The 25,390-nt window shown below is 40.1% G+C and overlaps 2 protein-coding genes across 3 annotated transcripts; both read left to right on the top strand.

Moving 5' to 3' along the window:
• Positions 1-294: 294 nt before the first annotated feature.
• On the top strand, positions 295-20,847 carry septin5a (septin 5a). Of its 2 annotated transcripts, XM_069138617.1 has the most exons (12): positions 295-437; positions 592-605; positions 14,752-14,842; positions 15,318-15,404; positions 16,043-16,166; positions 16,339-16,473; positions 16,602-16,719; positions 16,814-16,915; positions 18,353-18,449; positions 18,546-18,681; positions 18,832-18,934; positions 19,652-20,847. In XM_069138617.1, the coding sequence occupies exons 1-12, from the start codon at positions 392-394 to the stop codon at positions 19,712-19,714; spliced, it is 1,116 nt and encodes a 371-aa protein (XP_068994718.1). In that variant the 5' UTR covers positions 295-391; the 3' UTR covers positions 19,715-20,847. The 2 variants fall into 2 exon arrangements, with proteins under 2 accessions (XP_068994718.1, XP_068994717.1); XM_069138616.1 differs by lacking the exons at positions 295-437; positions 592-605 and adding an exon at positions 12,398-12,735.
• Positions 20,848-20,942: 95 nt separating this feature from the next.
• On the top strand, positions 20,943-25,019 carry gp1bb (glycoprotein Ib platelet subunit beta). Its single transcript, XM_069138621.1, has 2 exons — positions 20,943-22,018; positions 23,428-25,019. Exon 2 carries the CDS (start codon positions 23,440-23,442, stop codon positions 24,061-24,063), a length of 624 nt encoding a protein of 207 aa, XP_068994722.1. The 5' UTR covers positions 20,943-22,018; positions 23,428-23,439; the 3' UTR covers positions 24,064-25,019.
• The last annotated feature ends 371 nt before the right edge of the window (positions 25,020-25,390 follow it).

Genomic DNA, 25,390 nt, shown 5'->3' with positions numbered 1-25,390 from the left:
TTGATGATAAAATATTTTATCCTCTACATACACAGCGTCTGTAGAGAGAGAACGACTTCAGAATGCATTTCGGTGCTGCTATTTAAAAAAAAAAAAAAACGTCATTTAAAAAACAACAATCTATTTCTGACGTTATAATGCAGACCGGTTGTGTTTCAAATGTCGAGCTGATGTCGGTGAGGTTACGGATCTGACCCTCACAGCATCCTGCAGGCTGTACCCCGCTGGTGGAAACTCTGCAGTGTGACTGGCTGACTGAGGAGGAGGAGGGATTTTCATCTGCTAGCTCAGTCCGCCCTCCTGCTGTCTGTCCGGGGTTTGGAGGCGAGGCGAGAGGCCGCTGTCTGTGAGCGTCGCTTCGGTGAAATCGAGGGAGGAGAGCGGTGAAAAGATGACGTCCAACAACAGGTACAAAAGCCGGATCCCGGTCAAAACAGGTGAGCGTGCTTCTCTGGGTTTTCGTCTGCAGCGATATGAATTGATTTGGGGATCAATGCAATGATTGCTTCATGTGTCTCTTGTCTCCCTGGGCGTCGCTCTGCATCCCCGCACCTGCGCCTTCTTCTCATCCACCCCTGTGATGGCCAACAGAGGACTGCTCAGAGGTAGGAAACAGCCTTTCATGTGGTGCTTTTATGACGATAAATGCGATTGAGAGTGCATATTTAGGGGCATTGCAGTCGTAACTTCAGACCGCACCACCTCGGTTGCAGCGGCATCAGCGATATTTGCGCGTCAAATCTCACATTCTTGGTGTTTTTTTTCGATGTGCGTTTTGGTTGCCTGTCAGATTTCTAAACGCTCGATGCTGTGTGTGCAGCCATGCCATCACAGGCTGAGCGCTGATCACCAGACTGACAGGCGGCGGCGGGGGGGGGGGGTTACATTTCATTTTTAGACGCGTATGTGGAGCAGGCCGACGCCACAAGAGGCGAGCAGCCAACATGGTACCCAAAACGCAGCATCCAGCTCTCCATCCTCTCCTCCGCTGCTGCCTGCTGAATTATTAGCGATCATCAGTCACCGAGTCCTCTGATGGGCTGACCCAATTGTCAAATTTACATCGGCACAGCTCCTGATTACAGCCGCTGCCTTTAGTGAACCCTTCCCGACCATTGTTCAGCCATTGTTCAGCGGAGAAACACAGCTGCCACGTGAGCGTGCAGGGGAGGTCGGGTCTCTGCTGACCCCCGGGCCTTCCTCCTCCCCCTCTTCCTCTTTGCATATAGTGTCTGATGGCAGTGCGTGAGCCTGGAGTGCGTGCGCGCGCTTGATGATTGATTTGAACCTGATCGTATAAAAAAACACTATCTGAACAGCTCAAATTTTATAAAAGAGGAATCATTTCTGATGCGAAAGCAAAAATAGATTCAGATTTGTGGTAATAATATGCCACTGCAATAATTTGCAATTAATGGAAAAATGTATGTGTAAATATGCATTTACCCATTTATTTTTCTACAGCTGCTAATTAGCATCACTTAATTGCAATAGATCCTACCTCAATGAAAGTGCAGCGAGGTGATTTGTTCTATGATCAGTTTAAAGGTTAAATTTGGTGGTGCTGCTGAATTAGATTGAGAGGTGTTATTAGGGTCCGAGCAGCGATGGTGCGCCAGCCCGATTGTTCTTCAAGGAATTATTATTCCGCGTTATTATTATTCTCCGTAAACAACTGCACTTTTGGAGGCTTTATCATATTCAAAAACTCATGAAAGTTGGTACATGCGTCTCTCCCGGCGAAATTTTTTATTTTATTTTAGTGGATTTGCAAGTGGGCGTGGTCAAATGACGACGGGGGAACTCAAACCCCTCCTCTTACCTGAGAGGCTGTTAGCAGCGCTAACCACCAATATTCATTAAAATACGACCAAAATTGCCGCAGACATTCTTTGGATAGTAGATATACATGTTTTCAACGGGGTTTGCAGTGATATTAAATAGACTAAGTAGAAACACCTATCAGAAATTACACAATATAACTGGACAGCACCACAAACTGCAGCCTCCACATCAGTAACATTACAATGTTCATGAAGGTGGAATAAATGTCTGACTGTGACTATGACAGCTCTGTAGATCCACTTTACTGTTCCTCACTCTATACTCAGCCTTCGCACCAAAAGCATCATTGAATCAGAATTACATTAATTTATTGACAAAGTAATGCATTTGCGTTGCCGGGCTTCTCTTCTAAATAGCATTAAACCTGAAACAAAATTAATATCAATAAATTAATATTACCGTTAAAGTACTGGGAATACTTGTGTTTTGATGTGTCCTTAAGCAAGTGTCTGAGTCTCTCAGTGTTGTTGTATTTGCTGTAAGTAAATGTCGTATAGGGCAGGCTACTCCATGACGTAGTACTGCATTCAAAATTATACTTGATTTTAGAAGTAGAGTATTATTAAAAGCAACAGCAAAATATTATATTGTATTAACATTAAATGTTCCTATCATGCAGAATAGCATCTTTCAGAGTCTCATTTAAAGTATTTTTTAGTTTTTTTTTTTTTTTTTTAAAGTAGACAGTGAATGAGGGGAGATAATGGATTTAAACTAGGAGCAATGAGATTACATGTTCAGCATGTTAATCTCATGGGTCACCAGGACACCACAGAATTACATAATACAATCATAATATGTTATTGAATCATTACGACTGATAAATCAAAGAATAATCATAATTTTCATGTAATGTCCAATAAATATAGTGGAGTTAAAGGTAGATGTACTAAGTGGTGAAAATAGAAAAAGAATACATATAATTAGTCTACATGTACCTAAAAAAGGTACCTAAATACAATACTTGAGTAAATTGGTTACTTTCCACCACCTGTATTTGAGTTGCACAGAAGTCTGAATTTGAAGTATTGTTTTTGGGAATATAAAGATGAGAAGCATAAAAAGAAAACTTTAAACTATTTGCTCTCTTATTTTTGCACCTTTGCCTGTTCACTTTGTCCGATTTAGCTTCCTTTTTTTGGTCTCAGTCCCGTATTTGTCCAGTTCCCTCCTGTCGTCCTCCGCCCTCCTCATTACTGGCAGAAATTTGCTCGACAGGTTGCATTTGTTTTCTTCCAGAAATCCACAGTTGGATCCAGTTCAGTGGTTGAAATCACTGTGGTCACATGGTGTCACTACTGCGGTGTGCACACAGAAGCACATGAAATTATGAAGCAAACCTGGAGTAGTATGATTTCCAGTTGGAGCATCGACGGTGAAAGATCTGTAAAATGGCCGTTAAAGCAGCTGTTGCTTTCCTCGTACAAAACATGTAGTGATTCACTCGTGCTCAGTGTTCAGATTACTACCGTTTTTACACCTTGTGAGGTTTCGCTGTTGGCCGCCACTCGCTCTTCACTCCCACACGCTCTGCTGCATCTGACACCTGTGAAAAATATCTCATATTGTGGAACATGCAGGCTGCAGAGGAGGAGGTGGAGGAGGAGGGAGAGCTGGAAACAACAGTAATCATGACTTAATGCTGAGATCATAGCTGCTGAAAGGATCGGAGCTGATAATCAATCCTAAACCAATATTTTCAAAACATTCCCCTCCCTTCTTGTCTTTCTATTTTCACGTCTCTCTCGCTCACATCCCCCGAAACGCTCCCGTCACTTCCTCAGCAGCGGTATTGTGTTGCCGGGAAACAGTCTTTTTTTAATCTGTTTTCATCACTTCTCTGATATGATGGAGTGGACGACGCCATCTGACCTACCCACAATCCCGTGCGGTGATTATTCTGTGTGTGGGAGGAAATACAGAGAACACATTTTTCATCACATATTAGAAACCAAAAGAGAAAACCCGCCATCACAGTTTCACCAGCAGTTAGGTTGAGTGTGTCACTGATAGAGACGCACAGCACCTCTAAAATAAGATGATCAGCACTATAAATACATTCATATGTGTGTACATGTTTTGACGACACTTTCAGATACGCTCGGTGTTGCTGCAGTCATCTGAACAAGCAAATAACGGTTAGTGAATCAGTCTCACCAAAAACTATTGGAAGCAGCAGTTGACAAAATAATAATTGATTTTATATTTGTAAAAATGAAAAATTGAGTCGCAAATACACTTTTTCAATGTTACATGTTGTGTTCTCTGTTTACTTATAGCGAGTCATCTACAGAACAGAACAGAAGCACGATGAACTACTAAACAAAGTGTATTAACAGGTCTTTTATATATATATATATATATATATATATATATATATATATATATATATATATATATATATATATATATATATATATATATATATATATATATATATATATTATGAGGTCATATTAGAACGTGTAATTATTATTATGTCCTTAAGAGGGATCCATCTTCTGTCGTTCCTCCTTTTTTTAATTTTTTTTTTTATGGTGTTTTCTTGCACCGAACATCTCAGAGGAAATGTGTACAGATAAAAAAAAAAAAAAAAAAAAAAAAAAAAAAAAAAAGAGAGAGAAAATGTTTTTTTTTGCCAAAATAAACACAAATTTACTTTACAAATTTACTAAAACAAAACCCTGGATTGCCGCTGATATTACAGCATAGCAATAAATGGTATTTATTCATGATTTATATTAATGGTTAATAAGTAATTTACTAATGCTTTATGTAGAAGTTGTAGGTCATTAATAAGACACATTTTTGGGTTTCCTGGTTGAAGAAAATTTCTTGTTGATGTTTATCCTTTATACTGTCTTTGTCTTTTTAACTCAGTTGACCTCTTGTTCACAGCGCATCTACAATTTTCTTAAATTTATTAATAACATTTTCGCATTCACATTTAAAGACCTTATGAGTTTGTATTATTAACATTTATATTTACAGATGGCTTGCTAACTTTTTTTTGCTGCATTAGAAACACCAGTAACCGTTACTATTATTGGTACCAGAAGAGCTTGACTTTGAGCAAGTCTCTCTGCATTATCACAACTTGGTGTCTTTTCTATCGGTGTTGTCAGATCACAGGTTGCTTGACACGCTGCTTTCTCACCACAGCGGTGAACAGATGTTGAGTCAGATGCGTCTGCGAGAGCGCAAGTGTGTCACTTCACTTCAAATACACTCAAGTCATTTCACTCTTCACTCTTTATTCTCCTACTTACTCCCTCTGTCTTTAAACACCCCCCCCCACACACACACACACACACACACACACAGAGACACACACTCTCACTGCCACAGATGGGACCCTCGTGGACTCCCAGTGAGGACCAGCTGCAGAGCAGAACAGGCGTATCTCAGGGGGAGGGTCGGGTATTAAGACCGAGGATTTGAGCCCCCTGCTGCTCTTCCTCTTCACACGTAACATTTTCCCCTAAAAGACATAGTTAGACTTTCTAGGAAATTCTCATGTGCTTATGTTGGAAAGCCAGTTAGTATAGAGACTGGGAACACTTAGAAACATCGAGCCTTAAAGGTGACTAAGTCCATCTGAAGTCCAATGACACCTCCCCAAACCTCCAAACCTCTCTGACTAACACGGCATGTCTCGATGTCTAAAAACAACTGTCTCTGTTTTAGTGGCAAACTTTGTGCAGTTGACAGGTAACCTGCTTGGAAAATAACTGCTCCCAGCCAATAAATAGTCCGGCACATAATGCAGCATAAAATGGTGAATGGTCATTGTGGCACTTTCCTTTCATACAGGTTAAACAGGTGACGTGTTCATTAGAGAGCTTTAGTGGACTTTGGGCAGAAGCCACTCTGTTTCCCACTGATTCCAGTTTTTGTGCTACCTGCCACCTGCTAGCTTCGCTTATCTATATTTAATGGACAGCCATGAGCGTGTTATTGATCTTCTCATCTCACTGTCTGCCAGAAGGCAAATGAGAAGTGTCAAACAATTGTTCTAAGCAACTTTAGGGTTAGAAAATTGTTTCATTTCACACTTTCAGACTCTGTCATCTTGCCCAAACTCTACTAGTTATATGGTTGCATCTCTCCAGAGAATCTAAATATTATAATACTGTATATTTTCATCATTTTTGACACATTTGCTTGAAAGTTTTGTTGTCTTTGGAAATGTTAGGATCTCAACTCAAGTGTAGGGTTTGGTTGGTTTGAACACTTTTAGGCTGCAGTGCATCTGCTTGGACTGACCAACCAACTTGTTAAAATAAATAGCTTTCCTAGATGGGTTCATACCCAAGACAGTTCTTACAGGAGAAGGTCTTACTTGAGAAGAATTAAATCACTCCATTTATTCCACTACGTTGGATCCGTCAGTACAGTTTGTTCGGATCACGCAGCCTCTGTGTGTTTCTGACTCTGCATGTTTTCTTTGGAGGGTTTTTCCTCTGTTGGCACCTTCGTCCTGCTTCAGGTGTTTGAGATGGCAAAGCCCTGCCTCTCATTCACATACCTTCATTTTGTCATACTGCAAACATGGACGTAATTCCAGTGGAGTTTGTGTGTGTGTGTGTGTGTGTGTGTGTGTGTGTGTGTGTGTGTGTGTGTGTGTGTGTGTGTGTGTGTGTGTGTGTGTGTGTGTGTGTGTGTGTGTGTGTGTGTGTGTGTGTGTGAACGGTCGTCTTGTACCTGAAACAACTCACCACCCGTTCTCTCCTCTTTTATGTTACGGGTTTAGTCACACAGCACAGTCTCGGCACCATGTTTCAAAAAGCTTTTGTAAAGTACTGAAGGCTGGCCCAGATAGAGAGAGCCTTTGAGAAAAATGTTTGTAAGTATTTAGTCGACTGAGAAATGTTTGGGATTATGAGTTCTTTGGAAATAGGGATCAGGAGTTTGAGCAGTAGTCCAATGAAACAACTGAAGAGAACAGATTATTTTGAAACCGTTCCCAGCTTATTAAATAGCAAAAAAAACATCTGATTTATACCTTCGTCAATCACATGTAAAGTTAATAATTGACTAGAAAATACTGGATATGTTGGATTTATTTCCTATGGAAGCATGAGGTTGATGTTATTGTTGTACTTGACAGTATATTCTTGATCTTGGAAACAACAATTCACAAAACAATCTCAACTGAAGGTGAACTTATTTATTTGTTCTTCGACCGTCTTGACTTTACATTCACATTTAGCTCAACACTTTGTCGAGATGATTTTCTCAACTGCAGTCTCCAAGCACAAAAAATGAATTGTCGAGCTCAATTTAAGTCAATTTAGACATAGAGATCAGAGCAGAGAGATCCTCCGGATCATGATATTTTAACCATCTGTAGCTCCATCTCAGTAAACCAAAGCAGGCTGCAAATACAAAGCTCAGGCTGGACGGTGCCATTTTTAGCGATCGTTGCTCAAACATGAGTAAATAATGAATTTGTTTGGGACTATTTTCAGTTGCGGATTAATACACACTTGGCCTGTTAGTGACTGTTTACAGAAGCAGCACAGTACATGTTGAATTAAGTGTGTCGCAACGTGGCTGATTGATGTGTGTTTCATAGTTTTTGGACATTAGCGGAGTTCTGTGGTCCAGAGAAATTAGATAAATGACATTTTGGCTAAACAGACGTTTTCAGTCGAGCAATTCTTTGTTTGTTTTGGTCTTTTTGTGGGATTTTTGACAAAAAGAAAAATATAGACGCACCAGGAGTTTCTCTATTGTTTTGCACAACTTCCAACCTTCCTGAACAATTTCTCTTAACCACATGAAGTTACAGCCGGGCTCCCACGAGTCTCATTTGTCTTTGTATAGGCAGATACTAAAACAGCCAAGTGTCCTTCAGTGAAGCAGTTTTATTGCTGCCTGAGCAATTACATGCTGTCAGATTAGCATGTTAAAGAGCCAAGTGCATGCTGGCCTCTGCATCTCCAGGGAGACAAAACATAAGGGGAGGGTGGGGGGCATCTTTATGTTGTTTTTCAGCCCACATCCGTCTGTCTCACCCACCATCACCCCTCCTGTCTCCCCTTATCTCCCTCTTTGCCTCACTTACTGAATCACCATCCAGCCGAGTGAGCAACAATTAGAGGAAGCATTCGGGTTTAATGATGTGAAAGCGTCAGCGGGTCATCTGGGAAGATCCAGAGAAGTCATCGGTAAAGGTCACCGCCCTTCACGGGTGCATCACAGGCCGTCTGGCTGCTTTAAGTTCTGAGCACTCACACAATGTAAAGCTTGGTTATTACCATGATTGAACTGACTGAGTTTCAAGATCATGGTGAGCTTGCACTGGTCTGAGCAAGGGTGAAGATTAACTGGACACCTGCTCTCATTTCTCCAGAAGCTTTGGAGATTGGTCATGTACTTTTCATTGATGTACATTTTTCAGGATTCCTTTGTCAGTGTCGGCCTGTATGTCGGTTGTTCCCCCTTCAGTTCGGACTAAAATATTTCAACAACTATTGGATGGACTGCCATGAACTTTGGTACAGACATAAGGTTTGCCCTCACAATAAGTTCAAATCACTTTGTTGACTCCTTTTCATCTTGCGCCTACATCAAGTATCTGCAGAACTGACGACATCCCATCATCACAGCTGTATGTGGCTAATCTGTTGCACATGGTAAACATTATACCTGCTTAGTTCATCAGCATGCCGGCGCTGGTCATTGGGAGCGTGTTAGCATTGTGCTGTTACCATTTACCTCCGATCGCCTCGGTGCCCCAGCCTCACGTGACCACCTTTTTATTTTGCTGAATAAGTTACTGTTATTGTTTGTCACGATTGGAGGAATATTCAATTCAACTTTGCTTCAAATCTTTGCTTTTGTTCTATAAAATCTACAGTTTAAAGTAATGCTTTGAGTGGTTTTATTGATGGAGTCTTACTTTTTATTTTTGACCAGTAAGAGCAAGACTACTGTTTGGTAACTTCAGTTAGAAATTGTTGCGTAACATAAATATATGTTCTTAAATAGTTTGTGACCACATCACTTCTGTTTTCTTAACATTAACGTCAAGTAATTCTCCTTGAGGAAGACTCATTGGGACTCTGGACGTGCACAAAACAAGGCGCCTCACTGCGGACACATGCTATCATGTTATCAGTAAACATGTTGATCAGTGGACAGCCTGAAGTGATGCTGCAGTTGTAACAGTGATCACAGAAGTCTGTTTGTCTGTGTGGTGTGAAAAAGCCAACTGTCAAAAGGATGATGCTGAGTTTTTCATGGTTGTTTAAGAGATTGAAAGTGTGTGTCTGTGTTGTAGTGTCTCATCCCTGTGGATTTGTTTTTTTCTTCTTGAAAGCCCTTGGCAGCAGGCAGTGATGGGGTGTGGGGTGCTGTGTGTTTGTGTGTGTCCCCTGGCAGTGGACTTGGGTGCTGTGGCCTTTTGAGAGTCACTTCCTTTATGGATACGACTTTGTATGACTGAGAAGAAGAAGTGGAGCGATGCCTGCAGTTTGAGTGGCTGATCTCTGCATCTGTGCCTCTGCAGGGGCATCCAACATACTGACAAACAAACAAACACAGTCATGTCATCTCTGAAATGATACTCTGACAGTGAAGAAGTCCCTTCTGCTGTCTGGTAACAAAGCAAAACAACATGGGAAACTCATAAAGTTGGAGGCTATTTTGTGTCCTGCGCAACGTACACATCTCTTCAAATGTTTCTTTGTCCAAATGTATCTACGTGTATTGATAGTTCATTTATTTCATTACACGTGATCAGAAATCGAGAGAAAGTACATGATAATCTAGAAGTAAATGTAGAAAGAAGGCAGAAAAGCACCTAGAGGCTTAAAATAAGAACATTTTTAATGTAAAAGAAGGGACGGGGCAGGGGTGTCCCTCCAACTAATGTTTTAAGCAGTGTTACTTCTCTTCTGCTGTAAGTGGAAAGTTTCTTCAAGCTCATTCGCAGTCTGTTTTTCTGGCGTTTTTAACATCACAACTAGTTTGGAGGCCAATCCTGGTCTGATAATCAACAAGTGGGATGTTAAGCTTTATTTATTTATACCTAGGGTTCATTATTAAGTCCATCTGGTGCATAAGTGTTTAATAAGTGATAAGAAGTGTTACTTGAGAGGTAAAAGCAGCATCAGAGTGAGCGTCTGAATGAATTACATCATCCAATGCAGAACTTTCTGGCCTCATTCAGTAATGAAAGGGTGTTCAATTGAACATAATGTCGAATTAGCAAGTAACAATAGACGCGTGTGTGTGTGTGTGTGTGTGTGTGTGTGTGTGTGTGTGTGTGTGTGTGTGTGTGTGTGTGTGTGTGTGTGTGTATGTGGGAGAAAGGGAACAGCTGTCCACTGAGAAAGACTAACGGTGGGGGGTTTAGCCAGGGGTCTGTTTTAAGACCATTGTTTTTAGACATCTGTTCCTTTCTTCTATTCAGATTGATAGACCCACCGACCTCCACACACACTCAGTCATCTCTCCTCACCGTGATCTAAACTCTTCATCCAGCATCTTACTTTTTTGTCTTGTGCAGCATGCAGCTCTTTGCATCTGCATCATCCCCGCTGACAAAAGCAGTGTTGTTCTTTCTCTCCAAGAGGAGTCAGAGAGGTCAAACCATTGACTTTTCTAATTATTCTCTCGGAGTCCTCTGTCTCCCTCCTGTGGTGTGGAGTGGGGCCGTCACATCCTGTACGTGGCATCACCACGGGGCGGGCCTGCTCGGGGGACGAAAAGAGAAAAAAAACAAGGCCAGCTTCTTTTATTTCAAAGAGCATTTATACTCTGCTGCCCACATCATGTATGCGTGGGACACACCCATCCTGAGCTCACACACACACACACACACACACACACACACACACACACACACACACACACACCGCTGTCACATCTGGAATCAATTGAGTCCAACCTCTGCCATGAAATGTACCTCCTTCACCTCTGCACGCACACACACACACACACACACACTCACACACACACACACACACACACACACACACACACACACACATACATACACACACACACACACACACACACACACACTCCTAAAGAGCCCAGAGCAGGCAGACAACGTTGTGGCTGATTCCCTTTACATCCTCTTCATTAATGTCTAGATCAACGTTTAAACCCGAGCAGCTCTCCATCAGGCCGCTCACACAACATACACGAGTATTTTCCAGCTAAAAATGACACCATAGGGATAATTACAGAATTTATTCTAACAACCAAATAAAAACAATTGATTGTTTGATGAAAAATATGTGACGTGTTACATTTAGGGGAAGTATGTGCTCTCTTGATAAGAGATAAGAAGTTTGATATCCCTCACGTGTCTGTACTGAAAATATGAAGCCGCAGCCAGAAGCTGGTTATTACAGCTGTGTCCAAAGATTATACTTTTAAGTACTTTTAGGTTTTCCTATAGAAAAAAGAAACAAAACATCAGTTTTTAAGCCATGTGAAATTAAATATAAAAAATATTGAATAACGGTATGCTTCAATTTCGTTGTTTTTTTTTGTTTTTTTTTACAGGTAAATGATCAGTGTAGTGAAGAGGTAGCACAAGTAGCGAAAACTTGTATAATCAGTAAAAACTGCTCATGATGTGTACCTGGAAAACTCACTCATAACAACCGGCAGTGGCATTCAACCATGTTTTGATATCAATTTCTTATTTCTTCTATCTTGATACAACAAAGTTTAGATGTACTTTTGTTGAATATTTGTCCTCTGAACTCCTCAGATGTTTTTTCATTTTGACCCAAAGAGTTAAAATTAATTATTTATTTATTTTCACAAAAAAAATCAAAGATTAGAAAGAAATGCCCCAAAAAACCTTAATCCATTAATCGTATCGTGACCCAGGGGATTGGTTGGGAGTGGATTAAACTTCCTGACTTCGTGTGAGGTAATTAAACAACCTAAAGTTTGACCAGCAACAACACCAAAATACTCGTAATAATATCGTTCATCGGCCATTTGCGGAACAAGTACTTTTACTGTGATGTACTGAGAGTACATTTATGCTGATGGCACTTATGTTATGGAGTATTTCTACATTATTTGTACTTGTACTTTTAGGGCACTTCCTCCTCCACTGATTGTCACCTCAAACGAACCGTTGGCTCCGCTTTAAGGCACAGTTCAACACAGACTCTGTGACACTCACCAAACATAATGATTCACAAGTTGATTTACTTGATTATCTCGCTCCACAGGTCTGCACTTGCAGCCTCTGTTTTTATGTTTTGTTTTCTCTGCAGCTTTTGGCCTTCTCAAGTTCATACAAGTCCTTGTTTGTTTCACTTCTTCCAGCTCCACAAAACAAAGTGTCTACACTTTCTGTCTGTGAGTTTCTTGAGCTGGTGGTCATTTCTCTCCGTGCAGGGATTTATTTTTCAACCGTCAGGGCTGGGGGAGGGAATTCAGGCCGAATGAATGAGTTTCTTTTAGACCTTCGTTTCTATCATCCCTCCCTTGTTTCCTCCCTCAAATTGCCACCTCTCTCTTGCTCTCTCTCTCTGCGTCTCCGTCCCTCTCTCAGTGAGAATTCCTCCATACCTGTCTGAACAGGGAAAAGTCGGACCGCTGTAGGGCAGAGTAGAGGAAGAAATAAGGAAAGAAATAAGGCTGGGGGAAAAAAAACAAAGGGCAATCTAGAGAAGGAGGGCAGGAGCAACAGATTTAAAGAGCAAGAGCAGGAAAGAAGTGTTTTAGAGATTATCAAGGTCGAGAGCCTTCACATTTGTTCCCTGCTGGGCTGTTTTTTAACTTTCTGAGACTAGTGGCTATTTTGGTCCGTCAGTGCCGGAGCGGTTTAGGATGGATGCCATCATGCTGCAAGAAAAACTGGTGGAACGGCTGCTGTGCCCACGAGTGAGAACGGCCAGACAGAAGGTAACGAGTTGGGTTGATGGGAAGAAATGTGTGCAGAATAGACGAAAAGAGTGGAAAGATGTCAGGAAGTTATGCATATACAATGAAAAACACTGTCAGCGAGATCAGGTTTAGTTCAGAGCAGCACAAATAGGAAGCCCTCACACCTGTTGACGATCTGCCAGCATCTTTTTGCTGTTTTCTCTCTGCGGAGGTGTCTGAGTTCAGTTTCCACTCGTGATATTTCTACACAGGGTCAGATTTACTGCTGAGATTACTCAATGCTTTATCTGCAGCTTTATCAGCAGCTTTTCTCATTCTTACACCTCTGGCTCTTTGGCAAGTGTTGCTGCCCTGCTCTTATTGCACTGCCTGGGTTTTTGTGTGTGAATGTGTGTGTGTTTCCATAAATGGGATCCTCACCCGAGGGGGCTGTCGGAAATGCCTATGACAAGTTATGACAGCGTATAAGGACGCTGACTGTGTGTTTGGCTCGTGTGTTTGCGGAGTGAAAAAGAGCTTTTCAGGACGGTTGAATGTCGCCTCTGTCTGAGTGTGAATGCTCTCTGCGGGCCTCGAGTGCGTATTTATATCTACACATGTCAGTGTGTAGCGTTGTGGGTTAAAGATGACGTCCTGCCAGATGCAGCAGGAACGGGAGCTACTGTCCGACACAGTGAGAGACTGGTATCCTCTGGCTCTCTTTGTGTTTCTGAGGGGTTCAGTGGAAAGTCTGAGACGCTGGTTATTCTCAGCTGCTCGGAGAGGAATGCTGCGCACGTGTTTTTCCATGCAGTTGTAGATTTTCTGTATTATAGACCCTGTCTGTCTGTTGTGGTCATTTTATTGCTGCAGACGTTGCCACATCCATTTTGTCTCCACATTAAAAATCTGCAGAGCTCTCTAACAGTTATTTGGTGTCTGCTTCTATTTTTGAACTTTAAGTTTTTGGTGTATCCTTGTAGAGCTAAAACAATCATTCAGTTATTCAGTTAGTTCAATGACAGAAAATCAATTCAGCTAACTGTTTTAACCATTTTTCAAACATACCAGTACTAAACATACTCATTAAGTTCAGAATAGCATATATTATATTATTATATTACAATTAATGATGTTTTAAAGTGTGCGTCCCTTAAATGAGGCTAAGTTTAATCACTTTTATGTAGGCTACTCCTGGATAACCTATGAATCCCCCATCTGGCTCAGTAAAGTCTTATTTGATCGTTGACCTTTTCTATGAGACATTAACACATCATACACATGATTTACTTATTACATTTTCAATTCTAATTGGCATTAAACCAGTCAAATAAATGTGGTGTACTAAAAAGGACAAGAAATACCTCTGATTTATAGTGTACAAGTATAGCCTACAGTTGTGAAAAAATTAACAGAACAAGCACCTCATTGCACACGTGCTTACATGTGCTTGAATACAGTAAATCTTTTTGCTTTCAGCCGCTGGTATTTTGTGATAGTAAACTAAATATTGTTGGCTTTTGACTGACACTTGAACAGAAGAGGCACTTTGAAGACGTCACTGTACGCTTTAGGAAATTGAGATGGACATTTTGCAATCGACCAAACAATCAAGAGGTCACTCAAGACAATATTTTAAGACTAAAATTAACAGTTAGTTCCATGTCTGATGAATCTGACAATATGACTGAAAAATGTAAAGTGATGTCTTTTAGTGACTGGTTTTGTCCCACCAACGGTCCAAAACCCAAAGATATTCTGTGATACCACACCACATGATACAAAACAAGCAACACATCTTCACACATGCAAAGCTGTAATTAAAGAAGGTTTTTCCTTTACTGCTTGAAAAATGATTGAAACCGTTATTCAATTTGCAAAATAGCTGTCAATGGTTTTTCTGTCAACCTACCATTCGATCAATCGATTCATTGTTTTAGTGCTACAATAATTGTCAGAAAAATTGATGATGGCAACAATCATTTATTGCAGCAAAGCAGGATTTAACACTAACAACCTCGTCTTCTTCTGTGTGTCCTTTCTTTTCTGTTCCAGGAGAAACAGTATGTGGGCTTCGCCACTCTGCCCAACCAGGTCCACAGAAAGTCTGTGAAGAAAGGCTTTGATTTCACGCTGATGGTGGCAGGTTAGTTTCAGGTTGAAGATGCACACCTTATAGAAATCTTAACTAACTCACACTCAGTTGCCATTTTATGAGGTACAACCAACTAAAACTAAAGTGTAGCCCTGGAATATATCCTGCCTTCATGGAGGTTATACTGTTCAGTTCTTGTTTCAGCTGTTTTAGGAGTGTTGATGAACCATGTGGTCACTTTGGAGAGATGCTTCTAATATTCAGCCTATCTGCATTGATATAAATCAGATAGACAAAATATTAGAAACAATATCATTCAAGCTAAGACCTTTAAAAGGGACATAAAGATGACCTGTCTAAATAAAAAAAACTGAACGTAATCTGCGTGAAGGAAGGATTTGTTGCAGGGTTACGTTGGTTTTGCTAACATACTAGAAACTGAGTTGTTGTTTTTTTGTTTATTTAATTTAATGTCATCAGATATACTCACATGATAAGTACCTGTATGTGTGTGTGTGTGCTGCAGGAGAGTCAGGGATGGGAAAATCCACTCTGGTCAACAGCCTGTTCCTCACAGACCTCTACAAAGACAGGAAGTTACTGAATGCTGAGGGTGAGTCTTCATGCTATTTATTATCTCTCTGTGTTAGACATAATGGATGCACTGCTTACTCGATATTACTCGGTTTTGTTGAATGCAGAATAATAAGATCGAATTTATGTGACTTTATTTGTTGATTTCTTTTATTTAATATGATAAAAAGTTACGTTTTATTTATATAAAATATTGTATCATGTCAATTGTTCACTTTTTCCAGTTTCTCTTCTAAATATTTTTGTGTAAAACTAGGTCATTTTTTTTCCCAATGAATATATTTCCTGAACAATATGAAATCATTGCTCTTTTGCTGCTGGTTAGCTTCACACTCATTTCTTGCTTTAGCTTTTTTATTTGCTACAAGCTACATTTCTCGTTAGTTCAGTTAATCTGTTTCTTTTGATTTATAATTGATGAGATGGAAACATTTTGTGCCACAAACAGTTTACACACTTTTTAAATGACTTTGCTTCAGAATAAATTCTTGAAATTCAAAATGTTAGATAGTTAATGTACGTGTAAAGTGAATGTAAAGTAGCCGTGTAATAGTATCCATAATTCATTATAAAGAAAAATCAGAAGTATCGATCACACCATCAGAGTTTTGTCCTTCATTTTCTATCTTTCATTTTCTCTGTGTTGATTATTTGCAGAACGTATCAACCAAACCGTGGAGATCATCAAACACACTGTAGACATCGAGGAGAAAGGAGTGAAGCTCAAGCTAACCATCGTAGACACACCGGGGTTTGGAGACGCTGTCAACAACAATGAGTGGTGAGCTGGAACGATTCATGGTCTCACGTGTGCCTGATTCAGACTACTCACTCCATTTCACAGTGACCTGGAGGAGCTGCTAATGTAGTGTGTGTGTGTGTGTGTGTGTGTGTGTGTGTGTGTGTGTGTGTGTGTGTGTGTGTGTGTGTGTGTGTGTGTGTGTGTGTCCTAGCTGGAAACCAATCACAGACTACATAGATCAGCAGTTTGAGCAATACTTCAGGGATGAGAGCGGACTGAACAGAAAGAACATTCAGGACAACAGAGTCCACTGCTGCCTCTATTTCATCCCCCCATTCGGGCACGGGTAATAACACACACACACACACACACACACACACACACACACACACACATACAAAGGTGCAGATGTGGAGGACTTTCCTTCCTCCAGTCTCCTGCTCACTCTGTTTTTCTGTGGATTTCTCTCCACAGGCTGCGTCCAGTGGATGTTGAGTTCATGAAGACCCTGCATGAAAAAGTGAACATCATTCCCCTCATTGCAAAAGCCGACTGCCTCACACCTAACGAGATAAAAAAGCTCAAAGACAGAGTGAGTAGAAAACGTGCAACTTCACAGCAAATTCAAAGTGTTTGCAATGCGGGTTATTTTCTTTATTCACATTTTTGTCTCTGCGCTTTTCTAGATACGAGAGGAAATAGACAAGTTTGGGATCAAAGTGTACCAGTTTCCTGAATGTGACTCCGATGAGGATGAAGAGTTTAAACAACTTGACAAAGAGCTAAAGGTTAGTCGGGGCACTCAGATACCTGTTGTATAAGGGAGCACCTCACTGTTAGTGGATCTAACTCATCATTTTTCTCATTAAATAAATGTATGGCAACCAAATACCAAACAATATGCCTACAATGGTTCCAATAAATATAAATACATACAACATGAGATTCTTTATTAAATAACTGCTGCTGTATTTGCTTTAAACATGAGCATTAAAGCTGATTCTTGGCCTCGTTAGAAGTAGCAAGCAATTTTCATCAAGGCCCACTCACTTTCCAGGGCTTTCAGCCCATTCACATGATCTGCATTAGTGGACGGATTTTGCTCCTTTGTGCAACGTATTGAAGAATAAAACCCTTGTTTCAGGGATTGAAACATTCAGTTCATGTGTAGACGACTTCATACGCTCAGGAAGATCATGACATTCAGTTGAAAGCACTGGAAAAAAGTAGTACGTGAACCTTGAGTTGAGTTTTATCAGAGAACATTGGTGGTATTTAACCATGCAGATAGCTTCACGTTTATGTTTCACATTTATGTAGCAAGAATTTGGAGCTATCTGCCTCAATAGAGATAAATATAGTTTTGTTTTGCTGCTTGAAGCATTTTAAATGTTCAGCAGTGATGTGTCTCTTCAGAAATTATTCCCCATTTCCTTTAGATAATTCACAGTTTTTCCTTTGAGTTACTTTCATAGGGATATTCCTTTGGTAGGATGTAGTTATTGTCTAAACTACTGTATGTCACACTGTTTGTGAATGGCCTCAATCGAAGAGGACAAAACTGAGTCAGGATTTTTCTCCAAGAGCTCTTAGTCCTCATCGTGTGGTTGTGATGAATTGTTCTAAGGAGGACATAGATGCACACTTCAGGAATGTCTCTGCTGGGTAACAGAAAGAGACAGAAATAGATGAGACAGTTATAAAATGTCTCCTCAAGATAGAAATGAAAGTGTTGCCAAACACTGCTGAACTGGGCATATTTGATGGAATATCTGTTTGGTGAATTTGCAAAAAAAAAACGTTAGCCAGGGTAAAAAAAAATTACCTTCAACATATTAAGGTATCTTAAAACCTGAGTACATAAAACTACGTTTACCCACATGGCTGGATCCCATTAGGGCAGGAAATATTTTAGTGTAATTTGGAAGAACTGCCTCCTCAACATATACTGTGCTCTTAAATTGAAGTGTAACAGCAGGTCATGGGTGATAAACGCGGGTTTGTGGCATAAATCCACTGATCAGCTGTAAAAAGTCAGCGCAGGGAACATAAACAGCAAACAGTCTTTTACCTGTCTCAACAATTACAGTCACGTTCTCTGGAGCTGCTCAGCGGCCTTTTGTGAATGCGTACGACTCTGTGAATGTGTACCAGGATGCTCTGTCAGCTTTCTCTGAAAAGACAAGGCTCAAAATAACAACCAGTCCTCGTGTCTGTGTGTGCAGGAGTGCACCCCGTTCGCTGTGATTGGCAGTAATACAGTGGTGGAGGCCCGAGGACAAAGAGTGAGAGGAAGACTGTACCCCTGGGGGATTGTTGAGGGTATGTTTGTATATTTTTCTCTGTTCAGCTGTCTTCAGCCTGAATGCTAATTAGAAACTTTGATTATTAATTAACTGCACACATTTCTTTGCTCAGTGGAAAACCAGTCGCACTGTGACTTTGTGAAACTGAGGAACATGCTGATCCGTTCGCACATGCACGACCTCAAAGACGTAACCTGCGACGTCCACTACGAAAACTACAGGGCGCAGTGCATACAGGAGATGACCAGGTATGTGTGCGGAAGAGTCCGGTGAGAAATAAAAGCATGAGCGAGTGGGAATGTTTTGTAAACATCTTTAAAAACGGCTGATGAACAGATTTCAGTACAGATTTGTCTGATTCACCTCTCACCCTCCTTTCCTTCTTCTTCCTCTCTCAGTAAACTGGCTGAGGACAACCGTATGGAGAGTCCCATCCCCATCCTGCCGCTGTCCACTCCTGATATGGAAACTGAGAAGTTAATCAAAATGAAAGATGAGGAGGTACGAAGTTTCCTGAGGATTTAGATTTTTATTATGAATGCATTTTAGATAAGTCATTAGTTTCTGCTCTGACACAACAATGTTTGATGTGATGAGAATAAGTTACAGGGACCGATGGCTGCTAACCCAAGATATGTTATGATGTGTCACAATATGATATGATATGATACAACTGGATGCGATATGATGCTACACGACAGGATGTGATACGATACGATTAAATGGAATACTATAAGATATGATACGATACGATGCAATACGATACGATTAAATGGAATACTATAAGACGTGATGCGACGCGACGCGACACGACACGATACTATACGATACGATACGATACGATGCGATACGACATGATGATTTCGCGCTGAAAAATCCCTGCGTAATACCATTGTTAATTCTGTCTGTTGCACCTTTATTGTGTGTAATTTGGGTCTAAAATCGATCTTTTAATTTATAATGAATGAAATCATGTATTCAGTGTTGACATTTCTGAATTACTGATCGCCTCCACAATATATGTGTAGGAGGCCCTGTCATACATTTAATATTACAGCAGTTTTAATCTATTCTGGGATTAGATTCAAAGTCTATTTTTAGACTGCTTTATGATTATCTAAATACTTCCATCTGGGGCTTAATGTTCTGGAAACCATTTCAGCCATTCAGGATTTATGTTTGTGGACAGCTTAAACCTACTTTCCTGTCTGTCTGCAGCTGAAGCGGATGCAGGAGATGCTGAACAAGATGCAGCAGCAGATGCATGACAAAGACCAGTGAAGTCTCCCAGAGCAGAGCAGTGCTGCAGCGCCACCTGCTGTTTCTCCTCTGGACGACAGTGAGACCCTCAGACTCTGAACATGGATATAAAGTTTTTGTGATGACTCTGGCTGTACATTTCTCTTCCGTTTGGTGCTTTGTATAGTTTGTCTGCCTGGAGGGTTTTTATTTTCTCTGAAACTATGTTTCCCCATTTTGAGCCCCTCGCTGTGGTCTTAACATATATAATATAAATGCGTAATTTAAATAACGACTCAGTGTACCTAATTTATAAATGCGATGCTAAACCTTTTGGATATAATATCAGGGTGTGTGCTGCGAGATGTTTTGTAAAGAAATGTAGGTCGTTGATGATATTTAGACTTGAACATTGATATTGGTTTTTTTATTATGCGTATGAGATTGTGTGTTTGGCTGTGTGAGTGTTTGTATTTCATAAAATTTCCTTTGATATCACCAGGTATCCGTCCATAAAACTCCTAGTAGTCCTTAAAAAGTTGCCACAGTGACTTTTCTTCAACTTTTGCTCTTGTTCTTTTGCTCATAAATACATTCATTTAACATTTTTCACATACAGCCAGTAAAAATATCCTCTCTCAGCATGGTTTGAGCTGAAAATGCATTTATTGCCAGTGGCTAACTGTGAATGGAGCGCCTCTGACATAATGAGAGGGTTTGTGCAGTGTAGGGTGCATGCGCAAGCATGCTGCCATTACTCATATCCGCTAAATGCTGTGGGTCTATTTTTACTGCTTTATAGCCGATGCCCTGTGCTTGTATTAAATGCATCATGACCTACAGCTTTGCTGCCACCACAGGATGGTAAAGTAAATCACTGATGAGGAGCGAATACTGTGTCTGTGTTTCTGTTTTTAAATTCCTCTCTTTGGAGTTATGCCATTAAAGTTGTGAGTTGAGATAATTTGTGTGTGTGTGTGTGTGTGTGTGTGTGTGTGTGTGTGTGTGTGTGTGTGTCTGTGTGTGCGTGTGCGTGTGTGCGTGTGCGAGCTAGCAAGCGCGCGTTAAGACTCTGTTGGTACTGATGAATTGTACATATTTTGCCTGAAGGCTGTGAGCTCAGCCTGCGTCCCATTTACAAAGGTGTGACAAATAAACTCCTGTTTTTCTCGTCAGTCTGGCCTCGCCGCCTCAGCGTTGTTTCTCTGAACGTTGTGGAGTCCAGTGAGCTCAGCACAATGTCCTCTGTCACTTTTGCATGTCAGGCTGAGCAGCAGCACTCAGAGCTGGAGCTGCTGCAGAGACATTATCTGCTGATTCATGTTTATCTCCTGCAGCCATTCTTCCTCTACACATCATCATCTTCCTGACGGTCAGTACACGAGCAGAGACATAACATCAGTATGATGGACAGAAATATTTGTATTTTCTGCATGTTCATTAATGGGAGAAGCAGTCAGATAATTTATTTGAGTATCACATTGTAAATATATAATGTATTTAAAACTTTACTTAAGCAAAAGTACCAGTATTGAATCAAACTATAGTTAAAATAGCAAAAGTGAAAGTGCACATAATGCATAATTGTCCATTTCTGCATAAACACTGTTGCAGCTGCTCAAGGTTGAGCAGATTTTACCTACTTTGATTTGGTATCCTGGAAACTCGTATCTTAACCTATCATCAGATGTCATAATTTATTTATGAATATTTTTTCAATATTAATCTGAATCTGTAGAGTAACTAATAACTAATGATAAATGTAGTGGAGTAAAATGCATCTGTCTGAACTTCAGTAACAAAAATTGGCAATACTCAAATGAACTACAAATGCCTCAAACCTATATTTAAAACTTGTATTTGAAATACACTTCTATCATTTCCTAATAGTTTATGTGGTACAAATTATATTATCATTTATTAATGCAAAATATATTCTTCCTATATGTTGAACTGAGCTTACTGGTATGTTTTTTTAAGACAAATGTCACTTTCCTGCACGTGACCTGACCTGCCGCAATCACGTCCATGCTGTAGGTTACACTCAATCAATCAATTAATTAATCAATTGATTTGAAAATACTAATTGAACACTGTGTTTTATCTTCAGTTAATACCAAAGTAAACAACTCTTAATGGAAGACCTCCCAGCAATTTACTAAAAACTACTAAAGTAAAGAGTGCTGGTGTACATGTACTGTACAAGCGTGTGCAAAGGCGTGTGCTTGCGCTCGTAACTTGACAGTGGTCTTTATCAGTGTGGGCCAGCTGGCAGGAACACACACACTCTTCCTCTGATCATCTGTAAGAAACACAGTCATCTCCTGAAGACACGCAGCACTGAAGGTAAACGACTCTCCTCAGACCTTACTAAAACTTCTCACTTATGTAGCTGTAATAACATTATTGAGAACATAACAAGGTGATAATTCTTGTTTTTTTTTCTTATCAAAAGTGTATCAAACTAAAATATATATATACTATGGTTGCTTTGTGCACCTGTCAAGTGATATCACATGGGGTCCTGGTCGTCGGCAGCATCGTCCTGACTTTTCAATTTTTTTTTAGACATAATGGACATGAAAAAAGCTGGAGATTGTTTGCTGTGAATGCTTTGCGTTTTATAATGTACATCTTGTATCATTTGTAATGAGAACATGATTAATACAACATTTAGTTGTGTTAGATATTAAATTGGTGGTCAACTTTAAACTAGTTTTATATAGTAAAGTTGTACATCACTTGTACTCAACTGTATAAAATATGTATGAAATTTGTCATGAAAATGATATTCATTTAAATCTAATTGCACAAACAACACAAAGCAGGGGCTGTATTTGTACATTGTGCAGAACATTTAAAACTCTTTCAAACTTTAATGCACTCAGCCCTGAGATAATAAGACCCACTGAAACAACACCACAGCTTCACAACATACCACAGAGCTCATCAACTTCTCTCTCACTGTTGGAAAAATTACTCAGAGGCTTGGTTCAAAATCAAACACATCGGACATTTATTCTTGCAAGAAGGAGCAAATACATGCCACCCTCAAAGAGAGGTGTGCAGCAGTTCTCTCAGATCTCCGTGGGGCAGCTTTTATACAGTGTGACAAACAGTTGACAGTCACCCCCATTCCCTTTGTATCTGCTTTCGTATGGTGATGCTGAGTTGATTGTAGGTCACAAGATAAGGACACAAGGAAGTCGTCAATTAGATGCAGAAAGTGAAACAAAAAGGAATCAGTTGCAAATAAGAGAGAAAACAAAGAGACTTTTCAGAGCCTGTTTGATAGGAGACTTTCTGGAGCCACAATGCAAATAAGAGGAAGAGACAAATCTTTTTTTCCATCACTCACATAAAATTAAAAACAGTAATCTAGTAATTTAAGATTCAAACAACTTTTCTAAACCAGACACGTACAGTGAGATAAGAGATTTTGTTCAGAAAGTCGTGGGTATCATCATGTAATTTCTCCATGTTTACACTGATAGGAAGCTTTGCTGCATTTACCTTTACATGCTCATCATCAGTCGGTTTGGAATACAAGTGTTTATGTTTTTGCAAATTGTCGATACGTTTTTGGGACTTCAGGATTACTTTGCACACAGTAGTTATTTCTGTAACAGCTAAATGATTCATAGGCCTTCAATAAATACAGTGAAGAGACAGATGGTGTCTGCCAACAGACATAAAGAGCAGTTTTACAATTCAACACACGATGTATTAATCTGAGATGCCTCCCGTCTTTGCAGTGATTGGAAACCATGAAGGGTCTGCTGCTCCTGTTTCTGCTCCTCTTGTTTGGAGGTCAAAGGTCATCAGCGTGCCCCCACCTCTGCTCCTGTGACGGTGGGCAGGTGGATTGCAGCAGCAGGTCTCTCACCTCCTCCTCGCTGCCCACCCGTTTCCCCGCAGAGACCACCGAGCTCCGTCTCCACAACAACCTGCTGACCACCCTCCCTAATGAGCTCCTGGAAGATCTGACCTCCCTCAGCTCCGTCTCCCTTCACGGTAACCCCTGGGTGTGTGACTGCGGCGTGCTCTACCTACGTGCCTGGCTGCGACGTCAGCCCACCAGCCTCACATCACATCTGGGTGTCAACTGCAGCTCCCCTCCCAGCCTGAGAGGCCGGCTGGTGGTGTATTTAACTGAGGAAGAGGTGCTGGAGTCCTGTCACTACTGGTACTGTGACCTGGCTTTGGTCTCGCAGGTGTGTCTCTTTGTGTTTGTGGTGGTGCAGGCGGGTCTGCTGGTGGCTCTCATCGTTTTCCTGAAGAGGTTCAAGAGGCTTTTCAAAGAGGGGAAAAGGACCAGGGAGGAGAGTTTCACAGCCGGCGAGGGTAACAGGGAAAACGATTACATGGCTACAAAGGACACCAGTATCTGAAATGGAAGTGTGATGTGTGAAGAGCTCTTCATCAGTTGAACACTGGAGAGAAAGGTTGTGCCACTATGATCTTAAATCCAGGTGACAATTTCAGGGAATAACCTGATTAAATGTGTAGAGAATTATGAATAGAGCCCATATCATACGGCACGCTACATCACCAGATTTCAACCAAATTCACGCGGAGCATTTGTGGGACAGTTTGGACAACAGTGAAACTGTTCTGAGAGTCACAAAACCTTTCTATTGATTGTTTCCTGTATTTTACCGACGTAGACCAACGTACAGCCATACCACTGTAGAATAGACTGAAAAAGAGTCTGCGCTCAAGCCTGACAACTATTTAATTTTATTTATTCCAATAGTCAAAGTTCCTGTAGAAAAACACAAGATGATATTAATTTCATATCATAAATAATGTTTTGGTAAGAAACTCTTAAATTTGCTCATTAAACTATGAGACCATAATGTGTACCCAGAAGGACATTTAACAGTGTTTGCTGTGTAGAGGACAAACTGTAAATTATTGCAAACTTATTGCAAGTACGCTATTTCTGTGCAGCAATATTTGTTACTTAGCAGTCATATCCTGATAACAATATATCTGTTAATGATCTTATTGTAATTGCTACCAGGAAACCTTTATAAATATGCAGTATCACCTATTTGTGTCACATAACGATCATACAAAGAAGAAACTCAAATCTTCTGTCTTGAGATCTGTAATTGAGATAATATTTCAAGGTTTTCAAAAGCTTATAGGTTAAAAATGGATTTAAAATTAATTAAAATATTTTTTTTATTTCAGACAGAATGAAGTGCTGATTGGTTGTTTATTGCTGGTGTTTTCTGATATTCACATTGCATTATATTTGACTGCAAATTTGAGATGTATTAATATGCCGTTTTCTATTTGTACAACTTGCTTGAAAAATAAAGCCCAAAAATGACTGCGACTCATGTTTATGTCAGTCCCACTTTTGTTTTCTGAACTTTAAAACACAAATGGTTTAAACAAAGGGGAATTATACTTGAATTGCATGGTAATAATTGAGTTTTAAATGCGTTTAAACAAATATTATTGTTATATTTTAATGTTAGATATTTATTATTATATACCAAATTAATAAAGGCATTTAATATAAAAAATATTATTCTTTCCCTGAAATTTCTTTATCGCAGATTAATATATCCACAACATATAGGTTTAGCTGTTTGGTTTTTTTAACAGTTACACAGTTTTTGAAACATATTGGTCAATAATTAAGATCAATAAACAATCCAATATCTATAAAACATCAAATACTGGTTTGGATTATTCTGTAGC

Source organism: Embiotoca jacksoni, unplaced genomic scaffold (assembly GCF_022577435.1).
Source record: "Embiotoca jacksoni isolate LCO1_2020_lvr unplaced genomic scaffold, fEmbJac1.0.p SCAF_8, whole genome shotgun sequence".
NCBI classification, from domain to species: Eukaryota; Metazoa; Chordata; class Actinopteri; family Embiotocidae; genus Embiotoca; species Embiotoca jacksoni.
Note: the sequence above shows the minus strand (reverse complement) of the source record. Positions and strands in the feature narration are given on the sequence as shown.